General features: G+C 40.4%; 1 protein-coding gene across 3 annotated transcripts in view; it reads left to right on the top strand.

The window, feature by feature from the left end:
- The window catches only part of NCOA7 (nuclear receptor coactivator 7), a 151339-nt gene that overhangs the window by 72240 nt on the left and 64510 nt on the right, over nucleotides 1-14589 (top strand). For all 3 annotated transcript variants that reach the window (XM_007447972.1, XM_007447970.1, XM_007447971.1), the window contains 2 exons: nucleotides 10347-10426; nucleotides 14022-14129. In XM_007447972.1, the coding sequence (XP_007448034.1) occupies nucleotides 10388-10426; nucleotides 14022-14129 (147 nt within the window). In that variant the 5' untranslated portion in view covers nucleotides 10347-10387. The remainder of the gene's footprint in view (nucleotides 1-10346; nucleotides 10427-14021; nucleotides 14130-14589) is intronic.

The following is a 14589-nucleotide window of genomic DNA, read 5'->3' as shown; positions in this document are numbered from 1 at the left end:
GACGCGCAGGCTCAGCAGCCATGGCTCACGGCCCCAGCTGCTCCGCGGCATGTGGGATCCTCCCGGACCGGGGCACGAACCCGTGTCCCCTGAACCGGCAGGCGGACTCTCAACCACTGCACCACCAGGGAAGCCCTTAGGGTATTTTTAAACCACATGTGTGAAGATTTCCTATCTGTTGCTTATCTTTGTTTTACTTAGCAAGTTCAGAAAGCCAAAGATGTGCTATTCTGATAAATTAATTCCTAAACATAAAAGTAGGTCAAACCACAAACATACAATAGCATGACTCTTCTGTTCAAAAGTAATGATCATTCTAGTGCTTTAGAGCTCAAATTAAAGGATTAAAATGGACTTTGGTGTGGAAAGAGGATATTAAGAACCTTATTCATATATTTTTTTAATCAAGCAGTGTATAAAGACTTCAGGGACTTGGGTATAAAATAAATTCAAATTATTAGGATGGAAATAATTAGACTTGTGCTTCTTGGGGCCGTCAAGAAGTCAGACTAATGTTTAAAGTGAAGTCATACCATGAACGCCTAGGTGGTGAACAGGTCCAATCTGACAAGTGCCCCCAGAATGCAAAGGATCATCACAGAAAGAATGCAAGCATTAAGAGAGAAGATGACAGATGTGGGAGGCGTAAGTGAAGGACCTAGGAATCAAAGGTGTTCTTGGTGAGGAGGTCAGAACAATGGGAATAGAAGCAGTAATCAGACATAGTGTAAGATAAGAAGAATGCTTTCATGAGCTGAAGCTCATACCTGACTTCTAAAATCAGAACAGCTTATCATATTTAAGCAAAATTAAGGGGAAAACTCTGCACTTAAATGTGGCAAATGTTTACAGGTTATGGATAAATGGTAAAAACAAACAAACAGGCAAAAAGAAAAAAAAACACAAAAAACTTAACAAAATATTCCCTACAAAGGAGCAGAGAAGAGAGGCACAGACTTGTCCACAGCAGTGAACACCAGAGGAATTAAATCTCCTTCAGAATTGTGAAGTAACAGTTGTTTTTCAGACTCAAAGACAACAGGACATCCTCAGACATACTAAGGTTTCAGGAAACATACCTTTGGTATCATACCTTTCTTAAAATAAAGCTACTGAGAGGGAGTGATGTTGTTTTCTGAGATACATGTCAAAATGTCCTCAAGAATGAAAAAGTCATTTATTTATTTATTTATTTATTTATTTACTTACTTACTTACTTACTATTTTTGGCTGTGTTGGGTCTTCTTGCTGCGTGCGGGCTTTCTCTAGTTGTGGTGAGCAGGGGCTACTCTTCGTTGCGATGCGAGGGCTTCTCATTGCAGTGGCTTCTCTTGTGGATTGCGGCTCTAGGTGCGTGGGCTTCAGTACTTGCAGCATGCGGGCTCAGTAGTTGCGACATGTGGGCCCTAGAGTGCATGGACTTCAGTAGTTGTGGCACACGGGCTTAGTTGCTCCGAGGCATGTGGGATCTTCCCGGACCAGGGATGGAACTCATGTCCCCTGCATTGGCAAGCTCATTCTTAACCAGGGAAGTCCTGAAAAAGTCACTTTATAAAACAATTGGTGGTCAGCATTGCAACTAATAAAACATAAAATTAAAAATACATAATAATGATTGTAAACATGACTATAAGTAGGAATATAAAAAGGCATCATAATTCTTCTTTCCAGCTTTACTGAGATATAATTGACATAAAATTGTGTAAGGTTAACGTACACAATGTGTTAACTTGATACATGGATATGTTGCAAAATGATTACCACCCTAGCATTCACTAACACCTTCATCTGGTCACATAATTACCACTTCTTTTATGTGGTAAGAAGATTTAAGAGGTGCTCTCTTAACAACTTTTAAGTATAGCATACAGTATTTAACTGTGATCACCATGCTGTTCATTAGATCCTCAGAACCTATTCATCTTATCGCTGGATGTTTGTACTCTGACCAACGTCTCCCCATTCCCACACCCCCCAGGCCCTGCTAACTGGCTGGGTTTCGCTCAAGGGAGCCTCCTTCCTTTTCCTCACAGCTCCAGCCCTCCCATTAACACAGTATATTGTAGTCCATTCTAGTCACTAAGTGAAGCAGCTGTGTCTGACAGAACCTGCTGTATTTGTGTCAGCTGAAAGTCTAGTCCTCTTACGACTATAGTGGTCTGCATCTTGCAAATCTTGTTTCCTGCTCAGTCCATCGTGTGATATCACATTTGTATTATGAGAAATCTCACTTTTAGAGAAACACTCAAATGTGGTTGGGGCCAAGGGAAGGACAACAGATTAGACTAAATAGGGTTAGTGATTTTGAAAAATCAAATTTGAAGTGAACTGGGGAGAGTGCAAGGGAAAAACACTGATAGGAGGAATGTGGTCGGATCTTTTTGGAAGGCAGTTGGCCATTTTTATCAAGAGCTTTACTTTTGCACACCCTTTTCCCCAACAATTCTGTTTTCAGAAGCTTACCCTAAGGAAATGATCATGAGCGTAGTGGATTTGACCACAGCGACTATCGTTGCATGTTTAAAATAGTGGGAAAATTAAAATAACATAAATAACTTTAAATGGAATACTATGTGCCATTTTTTTTGTTTTCAATATATGTTTTTTAAAATAATTATTTACTTACTAATATTTATTTATTTGGCTGCCTCGAGTCTTAGTTGCGGCATGCGGGCTCTCTAGTTGTGGCGCGTGGGCTCCAGAGTGCGCAGGCTTAGTTGCTACACGGCATGTGGGATCTTAGTTCCCCGAGGAGGGATCAAAAGCGCGTCCCCTGTGTTGAAAGGCAGATTCTTAACCACTGGACCACCAGGGAATTCCCACCGTTTTTTAATGATGAAGAAAAACAGTTAATGACGTGGGAAATTTTCACAAAATATTGTTACAATAGAAAAGCAGGTTGACGATAGTGTATAGACTACAATTCCATCTTTGTGTAAAAGAAGGAGAGCTGTTGGAAGTATATTTACCAGAATGCAAACATTGTTTCTCTCTGAATGGGGGTAAAATGGGTGATTGGTATTTTCTTCTTTCATTCAACTGTATTTTAACTGTATTTCTGTATTTAACTGTATTTCTCTTTCAAAAATAATTTTGGATAGTCTTAATGTATTTAGCTTCTAGTCCTATATATTTATGCCTGGTTAACAGTTTGACATGTTTCCCTTCTCCAAAATGTTTTTTTAATTTTTGACCTAAATCACATGTAATTTAAAAATTAATTTGAAGAGAAAGTGAAATATTCACAAGAATGATGTTTCCTATTTAGGAACAATATATGCACCACCCTGTATTCAAGCTCCCATTTATATACTTCAGAGAACCTTTAAAACTTTTTTAATATATCTTTTGCCATTACCTTGCTGTATTTATTCTTAGATATTTTCTAGTTTGATACCATTATGCTGGAACTTTTCCAAATAGTTTTTATCACAAGTATAAAAGATTGCCACATCTGGTCACCTTACTGAACAATTTTATGATTTCTGGATGTTTCTATGATGTTGGCTTTTGAGGTAGATAATTAATTCATCTGCTAATAATCAAATTTGCATTTCTTTCTTTTCAGTATTTAAAACTGTTTTATGACTAGAGATTCCAGAACAAAGTTGAGTATAAACTATGATAGTAGGAATTCCTGTATTTATTTTGGTTAGTGTTTTACTTTTTATATTTGCTTTTGGTTTCTGCTATAAGAATTCATCTGTTTACTCAGGCAGGCTTTAGGAGGGTTTAGAATAGTGCTTAATTCTAGAGACCATTGGGGAACAAGTGGGCACATGGAGTCCATTCTGCACACATGTTGCCTTTCAGGGCTCTTAAAAGGTGGCCTCCAGTAAAGGGCAGGGGTTCCCTCTTCCTCCTCGGGATTTCCAAGCTGTCTCCTTATGTTTGAAGTGTTTCTGCTTTCATCTCCACTACAGAGTTTATTTTTATGACCTTGAGTACTTGCAGTTTAGCCTTGCCTCACATTAGGTTAGCCTCTTTGTTGTAATTTAGTGGACTGGGAGATACTATGCCCAGAAGCCTTAAAAGCTTTGCTGGAAGTGCTCTCAGGCACTTGTCTTCATAGAACAACAGGAATAAAAAGAATGGGTGGCTCCGCCTGCTGATGCAGGGAATGCGGGTTGTAAAAAAAAAAAAAAAAAAAAAAAAAAAAAGAATGGGTGGAGCTTGTGCAGTGCCTGTGGGTATCCCTCCCACTGCATACCCTGGAACCTTCTGTAAGGCAGGGGTGGCGGCCTCACTAGTGTGTTAGTTCAGGCTGCATTTAGGTAACTAACAAGGCACTGCAGTCCTGGAAGTGATGTCATGAAGTCATTTAGTTTTCATTCTTATGGGGAAATTGCTTTTGGTATACAACCTCTAGGGTTTCGTTGCTTTTTCAGAAGCATATTTCTCATTAATATCAAAGAGTAACTAAACATTCTTCATCATGTTAAGAAAATTCACTCCTATTCTTAGTTTTCTAACAGTTGGATTTTTAAAATTTTTATTCTTTTTAAAAATATAATAATGGCTGTTTAATTTCATCAGATGATTTTTTGACATGTATCAGAGTGATCAGTTATGTTTTTTTTCCTTTAAGCAATTTATAGTCATCTATCACATTAATGCTATATCACTCCCGTATTTCTGGAATGAAACCTTTTGCTTATGGTATAATTCTTTTAACACACTACTCTGTTCAAATTGCTGTTTACTTATGTTGACTGCAGTATTATTAATTGCATTTGTTAAACACTTACTTTGTGCCAGGCTCTGAGATAAACACTGTGCCCATTATCTCATTTAATCTTTTGAACAACATTGTGAGATCTCCATTTTACAGATAAGGAAACGGAGGCACAAAGATTTCAAGTGACTTGTTTAACATTGCACAGCTACGAGGGTTGCTTGGTGAACCCAGCTTGTTTAGACCCCAAAACCAAATAATAATCAGAAAAATGTTGGGTGACATAAGGGAAATGGCACATGACCTGACTTTGATTAATATCATCAGATTGCCATAACCAAATGCATCGGTTCCCAGTTTAGGGCTATGTCTGTCATTGGAAACAGATTTTCCTGTTTACAAATCAGGGTACCCTTTTCTTAGATCTAGAGAGACATAGACAACTGTTGCTCTCTGAATCCACATCTTTTGGATGCCATGGAAACTATCCTTCCTCTTCGGACAAGTGTGTAGTGGGTCCTGTGCTTTCAGCTTCGTGTACCTATTCAGATGGTCTTATGATAGAGATGGAAGGAAGGGAGAGAACTGATTGTTCAAGAGGAGTAAGGGAAGAAGGGGCACACACACCCGCTAGATGTAAGGCCAGAGAAAAATTGGTTCTGATATAATTTGAAAACCTGATAATTTTCAACGTTCTGTTTGTGCTTGTTCAGATAGTTGATAATAGAAAAAACAAAGCTACACATTGACTTCTCTATCCTTCCTCTATCTATGTAGAGCTTATGGAATCCAGGGAATTCACAGGTATCTCTTTGTTTCTGTTTTCAGGTACAATAATGGATAATGTCCACTGTCCTGACTTCACTCAGTCCCCAGGGGTCTGTGCCAGGAGCCAGATGCTCTGGTTTCAGTGACATTGATATTGTCTCATTCTTGCTGGAATTTTTCCAGAACTGAAACATATAACCAGAGCTGCATTCCTGAATACCTCCATCCACCTTCCCCTAACCCCCTTCTCCCCAGCACACTCACATTCACACCTGAGATCACTGCTTGAATCCTCAAAAATCCCCTCTTTGGATCTGAACCTCTTTTATCTTTTCCCATAAACCTGTTCTCCACCTGTGGTAGGCAGAATAATGCCCTCATGCCCTCCCACCCTCCCCAAAAGATATCCGTGTCCTAATTTCCAAAACCTGTCAGGTTACACAGCAAAGGCGAATTAAGGTTGTAGATGGAATTAAGGTTGCTAATCAGCTGACCTGAAGGAGGCGCACATCCTGGATTATCCAGGTGCCCAGTATAAACAAGAGGTTTCTGAAAAGTGAAAGAGGGTGGCAGAAGAGAGAGATCTAGAGAAACGGCAGCATGAGATCACACGGCTTGGTGTTGCTGGCTTTGCAGATGGAGGGGGGGACCTTGAGTTGAGGAACGTGGGCTACTTCTGAGGTGAACAGGCCAGGAAACCGGTCTTCCCCTATAGCCTCCGGAAGGAATTGCCTGCTGACGCCGTGAATTTTGCCCGGTGAGACCCATGTCAGACTTGGAACGTACAGAACTGTAAGATAGTACGTTTGAGTCTATTTTTTATTTGGAGCCACTAGATTTGTGGTAATGTCTTACGGTAGCAATAGGAAGCTAACACATCATGTCATTCTCCTAACCCCGTCTCGGTGCCCCTCACCTACCACTCCTCGAGCTCTTGCTGCCCTGCTTGCATGTCCTAACCCCATAGGTGGCCATGACAGCAGGGGATTGGCTGATTTCTTGCATGGTCTGTCACCCTGATGTTGAGACCCACCCCTGGGGGAACCCTTACTGCTGCTTCTTGTTGCTTTTTTCGGTATTCATTTTATTAAAACCTGATCTTTGCCACAATAACTCTTCCAAATGTCACAACCCCTTAACGCCCCAGTCCTGTCTTCACCTCCTTACATTTTAGCAAATAACTTTACTGATAGGGTTAACACCATCTGTCTTGAGATCCCTCCACTTTCACCTCAGGACCTCTGTGACCTCCCAGTTACCTGTTTCCAGGTTTCCATCTCTCATCCTCAGGGTAACATTTGACAGTGTCAGTACAACTTTCCTTTAACTTTTTTCCACGCCTTTGTGACATTACACTCATTTTCCTATCTTTTCAATCCTCCCCGCCTGCCAATCAGCCACACTTCTTTTCGGCCCCCGCCCCCCAAATCTAAGCCTTCCTTAGGTTCTGTTCTCAAACCTCGGATATTCTCTTGGCAGCTGTAAGCTCCACGACTTCACAGATCACCTAGTGAAAGGATTCCTTTACATTCGACTTTTATGCCTTTTCAGGCCCTGGACATTCTCCTGAACATCACCCTCTTTTAGCCCCAACACATGGAGAGAGAAGAGTCTTTCTGTAAACATATCTAGCATCTCCTCAGATGCAGGAGGCAAGAGCCTTGTTTTCTGGACACCCCTGGCCCTCCTGTGGGCTGGGAAGGGAGGAAGAAGCAGGGCTGTGGGCAGGGCATGAGGTCCACCTGAGGTCAACACAGGTTCTCCCCGTTCCCTGTTTCGGCCCCTCCCGGATTTATGAGAAACGAGACAGGTTAGGCAGAAGGGCTTATGTTTCATTCTTCTAGGGTTTTGGTCAATTTTGTCCCAGTTACATTCTTACTGGGTGGGAAAAACTGGCTCTGAAACTTTTCAAAGTTGGGGGGCAAACAGGAGGTATAGTTGCTTTGTTCTGAATGGCTTCTGAGGATCACCTGGCCAATTTTCTCCTCTGGCAGTAGATACTTTTACATCATTTGCTTCAGGTTTTTGTAAGTAGGGGGAGGTTCCGAATTTGGATAGGTGTAAAGGGCCTGAGGAGGCCTAAAGCTTGAAGTAGAGGTGTCAGGTGTCATTGAGAGAGAATTCCATCCTTGTGGATGGCCCTGAGTCCTCACCTGAACTGCTGGAGGTGCAGCCCCCTCCTGAAGCACAGCAAAGGAGCTCTTTCCAAGGAGGCTCAGGTCTATTCCCCACTCTCCCCAGTGCCTTGTGGACCATGTGCTGCAGAACCCATCTAGATAAGGTATCCAGGACTTCGCTTATTGAGACAAGCAGCCGGCCATCTTGAAAACTTACTGCAAGAAAATACTTAGGAAGTAATATGAAACCTTTCCTTGGGCGTTACTGATATGAAGACATTTGGGTCCTTAGAATGTGCCAGTTACTTCTCTGCTTTCTGTATTCAGTCAACTGTAAAACTTAGTGTTCGGGTTGTGGCTTTGATTGGTTCCGATGATTTTCCTGGTGTGATGCTCTATGAGTGAAAATGTTGCCCACCATCAGACTTGTCAGGCTCATTGATCTATATTGGAAAGTTCATGCAAGCATATATAACGGGTATCATATTAAGGCACAGGATGCCCAAAGATGTGTACATTACGGTCTTTACCTCAAGTATTTCAAAATCTTAGACTCTGGCGGGTTTTTGTTTTCTTTTAATAATACTACTGTGATTGCCATTTTTCTGGCATACCCACTTGTGCCAAAGGAAAGTAATTTTTATACTAATTCAGGTGTACATAGTTAAGTTTATCCTGAAAGGTTCAGCCAGCACCTGTCTTTCTTTGGCAGCTGAACAGTATGGAAACTCTCATGATTTGTTGGCTTACAACAGTGCCCCCATTGGGACCAGAGATGATTATGCACAGCGTATGGAAGGCCATGGGCTGTAGCTGCCACAGATGGGAAACAGCAGCTTAGGTTCTAGAAGTAGGAAGCACCCACAGAAGGACATGAAGAGACTGTGCTGAAAGCACGAGGAACTAAAGGGACAGCTGTTTATGGTGACAAAGAGAAGGACAGGAGTGTGGGACAGAGAGTGGAGCTGAGATATTAACAAGAATGAACACCAGGTAGATGATAAGAGTTGTAAAATACTGTGATTGGGTTTTTCAGTAGGCTGTGTGGAATCTCCTGATCTGCAGAATTTGGAGATCTGAAAACCACAGTCAGTACAGCCTTATCTTCCTGAAGTAATTTAGATGTGGTCACCTGACTGAAGGGAGGTCATTTTTTACAGCAGAGGGATTTTTCAGGGTGTCTCTGGTTCTACAAATGACTAGAAAAGGATACTAATAGCAGCATCTTTTATTTTTTTTCTTGGTTCTTAATTTAAAATAATGTAAAAGAAATACTTAAAAGTCAGTAAATCCCATGTGAATGAACTATTTTCATATTTCTGTGTTACCTTCCAGCTCTCATCCAGTTCACCCACATTTGTTGTGTAGTTGAAATGATATTGTTGGTTTGCGTGTGGGTGTGGGGAGTTGTAGGACCTCAGATGTAGAGGGATACGTTAATCACAGTTCAGAGTGCATGGCTTGTCATCACTGGTTAGAGCTGGGCCCTTCGTTATTTATTCATGAGTTCCTTTTTATCCTCATTCTCCACTCCCATTTCTCTCCCCGCTCCACTCCATTCTATTGTGTTCAATGTGTATAGGCTTTTTTCTGGATGTGGCCTTGAAAAATGTGTGTAGTTGTTTTGTGGACAGCTTTTTAAAATATACGTAATGATACCATTCTGTACCTCTCATTCGGTTTCTCTCGATGTAAACATGTTGCAGTGTGTACTTGGGCTTGTTATGCTCTGGGATTCTAGGCAGTAATTAGATATATTTTGCTTACCCTCCTGTTCCCCACTGCCACAGATACTCTTGTTCTGTATACCCTCCAGCAGGTTACTTCATGGTATCTCCTGGGAGAGGATGTATATCTGTGGGTTAGTTTGCTGACTCATACGGGCTACATATGCTTAATTTGCTGGGATGGCTGTACCAGTTTACATCGCTAGTAGCAGTTCACATCTTTGCCAACACTAGAATTATCCAGCTTTCTGATTTTTGCCACGCTAATAGATGTAAAATGATGCTGCATCTTAATTTGCATTTTTCTGGTCTCATACAAGGTAGAGCATCTTTTCATAGTTAATTCAATTTTGTACTTTTTGTCACTTAATTTGTATCCATTGTTATATGTCTCTCTGGTTTTCAGTGTCTGGGTTGATACATTTAATCATAACAATTAGGTTGAATCATATGTAGCTGCCAGACTATCAGGTTGACCAGTTTGACCCTTAAAAATAGCAAAATCTGTGGTCCAACTTAATATGTTGTTGAACATATAGGTCTTTACAAGTTTTCATTATTATAAATAATACTGCAGTTACCATATGCTGTGCATAGCATTTTTCTTCTTTTGAATTTTTCCTTAGGATAAATAAGGGAAAGATTACTGAGTCAAAGAATGAACATTTTTATAGCTATTGTTACATATTGACAAATCACCTTCTAAAAGGGCTGTACTGATTTACATTATACATTATTATACATCACTTATATCATGACTGTACTAGTTTTACTTTAACTTCGTCTTTATACATTATCATTTAAACGAATACTTGAATAACTATAAAGCATAACCTCATTGTTATTTGTACTATTTGATCACAGTTAACATTAATCATTTATTCAAGTATACATGGATGAACAATATGTTTTTATGAGTTTGGTCTATTTGTACATTTAGTCCACTTTTAATCTTTTTTTTCAAAGTCAATTCAAAAGTGGGTTTTAATATACTGTAGATTACCCTATCCTCAATTTCTGAAAATGAAATCATTCACTTATAAACATTTTATTCTTCAGATGACAATCAAAACAAAACACATGATAAAAAAGAAAAGAAGATGGTGGTTCAGAAGCCCCAGGGTACTATGGAATACACTGTAAGTATAAACAGGTAGAATGAAAGTTTGTTAATACCACTAGATTTACATGTTTCTCCCTGACACATCTTGCCCCTTAGTCATTTCTCTTCCTTCCTTATTTTTTCCCTGGGTATACCTGTTACTTGAATTACCTTTTGATATGCCAAGGATGACCAGTTTTAGGTCTCCATCCCAGACATGCTTTCTGAGTTCCCAAACCAAAGATTCAGCTGTCTACTCAAACATTAACTTAGACCTCCGTGCTTGGTCTTTGTTCAAGAAGCAGTGGCTCCATCATCCATACATTTCTACAAACCAGAACCTTAGCCTTAACATCTTCTTCCCATTACTCTCTGTGTTCAGTCTTCCTTTCCGTGACCATCCAGCAAGTCTACGCCAGATCCCTTCATTTTTCTGTCTCATGGAATCACGTTCCTTTACATAGTTTATGTCCGTTTTACAATATTGATTCACCAGTGTGATTATTGTATCTAGATTGTGCCTTAATTCATATACCCACGGAGAGAGACTAGATCCCTCTTTGGTCACCACTCTGTTTCTGGTACTTGCAGGGTATAGGCCTCCATATGGTTGAATCAGCACATGAATAATGCAGCGCATGTGTCTGTTACTGCACTTCCACGTTAATGTGCTCAGCTCTCTCACTGCGCCATGAGCTCCTGGAGCCCAGGAGCTGTGTCTACTTATCCTAGGCCTGGCGTAAAGTGGGCACTCAGTTATAGATCTGTTTTAATTCACTTTGAACCAGCATTGCTGAAGAGTGATCTCTGACTTCTAGAAAGAAATTAAGTGCAGTTGCCATTGCCCCTGTGTTTTCCTCATGTGTATTTTTTGTTGTTGTTGTTGTTGTTGTTGTACGCGGGCCTCTCACTGTTGTGGCCTCTCCCGTTGCGGAGCACAGGCTCCGGACGCACAGGCTCAACAGCCATGGCTCACGGGCCCAGCTGCTCCGTGGCATGTGGGATCTTCCCGGACTGGGGCACGAACCCGCATCCCCTGCATCGGCAGGCGGACTCTCAACCACTGAGCCACCAGGGAAGCCCATGTGTATTTATTTTCTACTCATTATCTGTGTGCCGTGCCAGGCTCTATATGAGGCAAGCAGCGAGGCCTGTCCCTCCCTGCCATTTCTTCTGGAATGGTGAATCCTCTCCAAGCTTCTGTAGCATCACACTGAAGAACCTGGCACCAGCATTTCATGCTCAGGGCTCTGTGAACATCCCTAGGCATCTTTCTATGGTTTATAGGCTTGGTCCTTTCCAGAAAGGATTTGGGGGTGATTATATATCTCACATTACCGCTGTCTACAATATATTGTTGATCCCCATAACACCTAGCACAGTTCCTTACCTCCTGGAAGATACTGAGGAAGTGTTGGATTATTTATCATTAATAACAATATTAATTCTAAAGCCCTGTGTGTATCCTACAGTGTGATTCACGAGCCCCTCCAAGGAAATGAGAAGTATCTTTGCTAGGAGATGCTTCACATAGCATGTACTAAATAATGCAGTGAGAATAAAAAGAAATCAACCCCAAATTAATTCATATAAACAGGTGATCAAATTAGTAATTCATATCTATCCACCTGATTGATTTATGTTATGGAGATTAGTTTTAGTTGGCAAGTTACTTTGTGTACCTGTCTTCGGAAATAAAAGGTGATTCATAACTTCATGTTTAGAGAACCATGACCGGAACCCCTTACCCGATTGCTTATATTGCTCCAGAGCTGTGGATGTTCAAGCATTCTGTTTAGTTTCAAATATGTAATGATACCAGTATCCCTCCCAGGGTCTGTAACTTGGTTCCATATGTATGTCTTATCCTTGTGTAATAACGGCAGATTGTTAAAATTTTTCTCCTTTCGTGAAACCCCTATACATAGTATCTTCAAGTGTTTGTGTAAAAATATGAAGCCAATTTATTGATCACTTGCCATAAAGTAAGTGCTCTTGAATTAGAAATTACAATTATGTATCTCAGTTTGGATGAAGAAACTGAGGTACAGAGAAGTTAAACAAATGACCCAAGATCACACAGCTGGCAAGTGGCAGATTTGGAATTCAGGTCCAGCAGTCTGGCTCTGGTCTATATTATCAATCTGTGTCTTATACTGACGCTAAACCCTGAAACCCCCCGGATTTGAATATATTATGTAAATTGTATAATATTTGAAAAAAAATATTTTAAAAAAGTTTTTTCACTTTAGTACAGGTGATTTTGCTCAGGGTAGGGTAGGGGCATAGGTTAAGTTCTCAATGATTTTTTAAAAATATACGTATTTATGTCTTGCTCTAGAAATATGTTGAGGTAATTTTAATGCAGTCTGTAACTATGAACTTGGTTAGCCTGAGACAGTTCATCAGTTGTTGGTTTTTTTTTTTTTTTTTTTTTTTTTGCGGTATGCGGGCCTCTCACTGTTGTGGCCTCTCCCGTTGCGTAGCACAGGCTCTGGACGCACAGGCTCAGTGGCCATGGCTCACGGGCCCAGCCGCTCCGCGGCATGTGGGATCCTCCCGGACCGGGGCACGAACCCGTGTCCCCTGCGTCGGCAGGGAAGCCCTAGTTGGTGGGTTTTTGACACTTAAGGGCAGTGAGTGGTAAGTTGAATTCTACATCTGTACCTTTGCACCTGTCCACAACCTCCTGCAGCCACCTCAAATTTCCACCTATAATTCAAGGCTCCCCTGGTGGAGCCAGTTCTGCTTACAGGGTCAGCCACCAGTGTTGACCCAGGGCTATAGGTGGGAACTTCTCAGTGACACTTGCCAGAATGACCTCCCGCTAACAAGTTCCATCCAGTGACCCTGGACAGGGAGTCTTTCCTGGGATTTTGACCTTACCGGAGGCAGCAGACTTCTTTTTGGGTGGAGGTTTTTCACTGAAGTTTCACATCTTCTTACTGCCCTTTTTATTCCTATTCCCCTTCTATTAGAGAAGGAAAGAAACATGTACACCTGAGACATATCACAAGTTTTATAGACTTAGAGAATAACACTAATTTGGCTGGCCATGGAAAATTGTCGTTTTTAATGTCAGTGAACAATTTTTGTAGCTAATCTGAAGTTCTTTTAGATTTCCCTGCCTTTCACTTTTTTCATTCATCAAATATTTAAGTGCCTTTTATGTGTCAGGCACTGTGGGGAAAAAGGTCATTAACAGGCCACAATCCAGGAGCCTAAAGTACAGTAAAGAAACAGGCAAATAGACAAGACAGAAAAATGCAAAGAGAAAAAGTAGACCTATTACCCTTAGGAGTGGTACTGTCTGTAATATTTCTTTTCTTCTTAGCTTTATATTATACCTCACGTGCCCTCTACTCCATACACCTAAGTTGTGCCAGAGTAAGTTTAGAAATCTATTAGTGGACAGTGAAATGTGAAGATAAGGGAGTCCAGAAATGAATAATATCTAAGACTTTTTTTTGTTAAGAATTGAGAATGTATTCGCTTGTTTCATAATACATTTGGATGTATGTGTTACATTTTTATTCACTCATATCACAAATAGATTAATATTGACTATCAAGAGGAAGGTTTTGTTTGCTTTTTGCTTTGTGTATTGAATCTTGTTTGTTTGATTATTCTAGGCTGGAAGCCAGGACACCCTAAACTCCATAGCACTGAAATTTAACATCACTCCCAATAAACTAGTGGAACTGAATAAGCTTTTCACACATACTATTGTTCCAGGCCAGGTAATGATTTTCTTGTTGAATTTTACTTTAGAAATTTTGCATTTATTTTTGTTGCCATTTTTAATGACTCAGTCTTAGTGTCACAGGATTATCATCAATGATAATGTGCATTGGTTCAGTCTTCCATTTAGATCCAAGACTTCTGAAAGCATCCTGGTACTTATGAACTGTTCAGAGATGAATGCTTTGCAAATGATTAACACAGTTGGCAAACTATCATTTGTGTTATAGATGTTTCCATCAAGAGAAGTTAAATTAATGTAACTATTTTCCCTGTAGAATTTCATACAGATATTCTTAGAATATTTAATTTAGAATGGCAAGTTTCAGTTTAGTCCACTCCTGGGGTCCATTGTGGTCATTGTTTTGTTTTAAATTAGGCAGAATTTTTGTCATTTTGGTCTTGATTTGATGCCATGACAAAAGAAGTCAATCCAGCCAAAGGTGGAGACATTCAGCA

Source organism: Lipotes vexillifer, unplaced genomic scaffold, assembly GCF_000442215.2.
Source record: "Lipotes vexillifer unplaced genomic scaffold, Lipotes_vexillifer_v1.1 scaffold756, whole genome shotgun sequence".
Taxonomy (NCBI): domain Eukaryota; kingdom Metazoa; phylum Chordata; class Mammalia; order Artiodactyla; family Lipotidae; genus Lipotes; species Lipotes vexillifer.
This window is presented reverse-complemented; position numbering and strand designations above follow the sequence as displayed.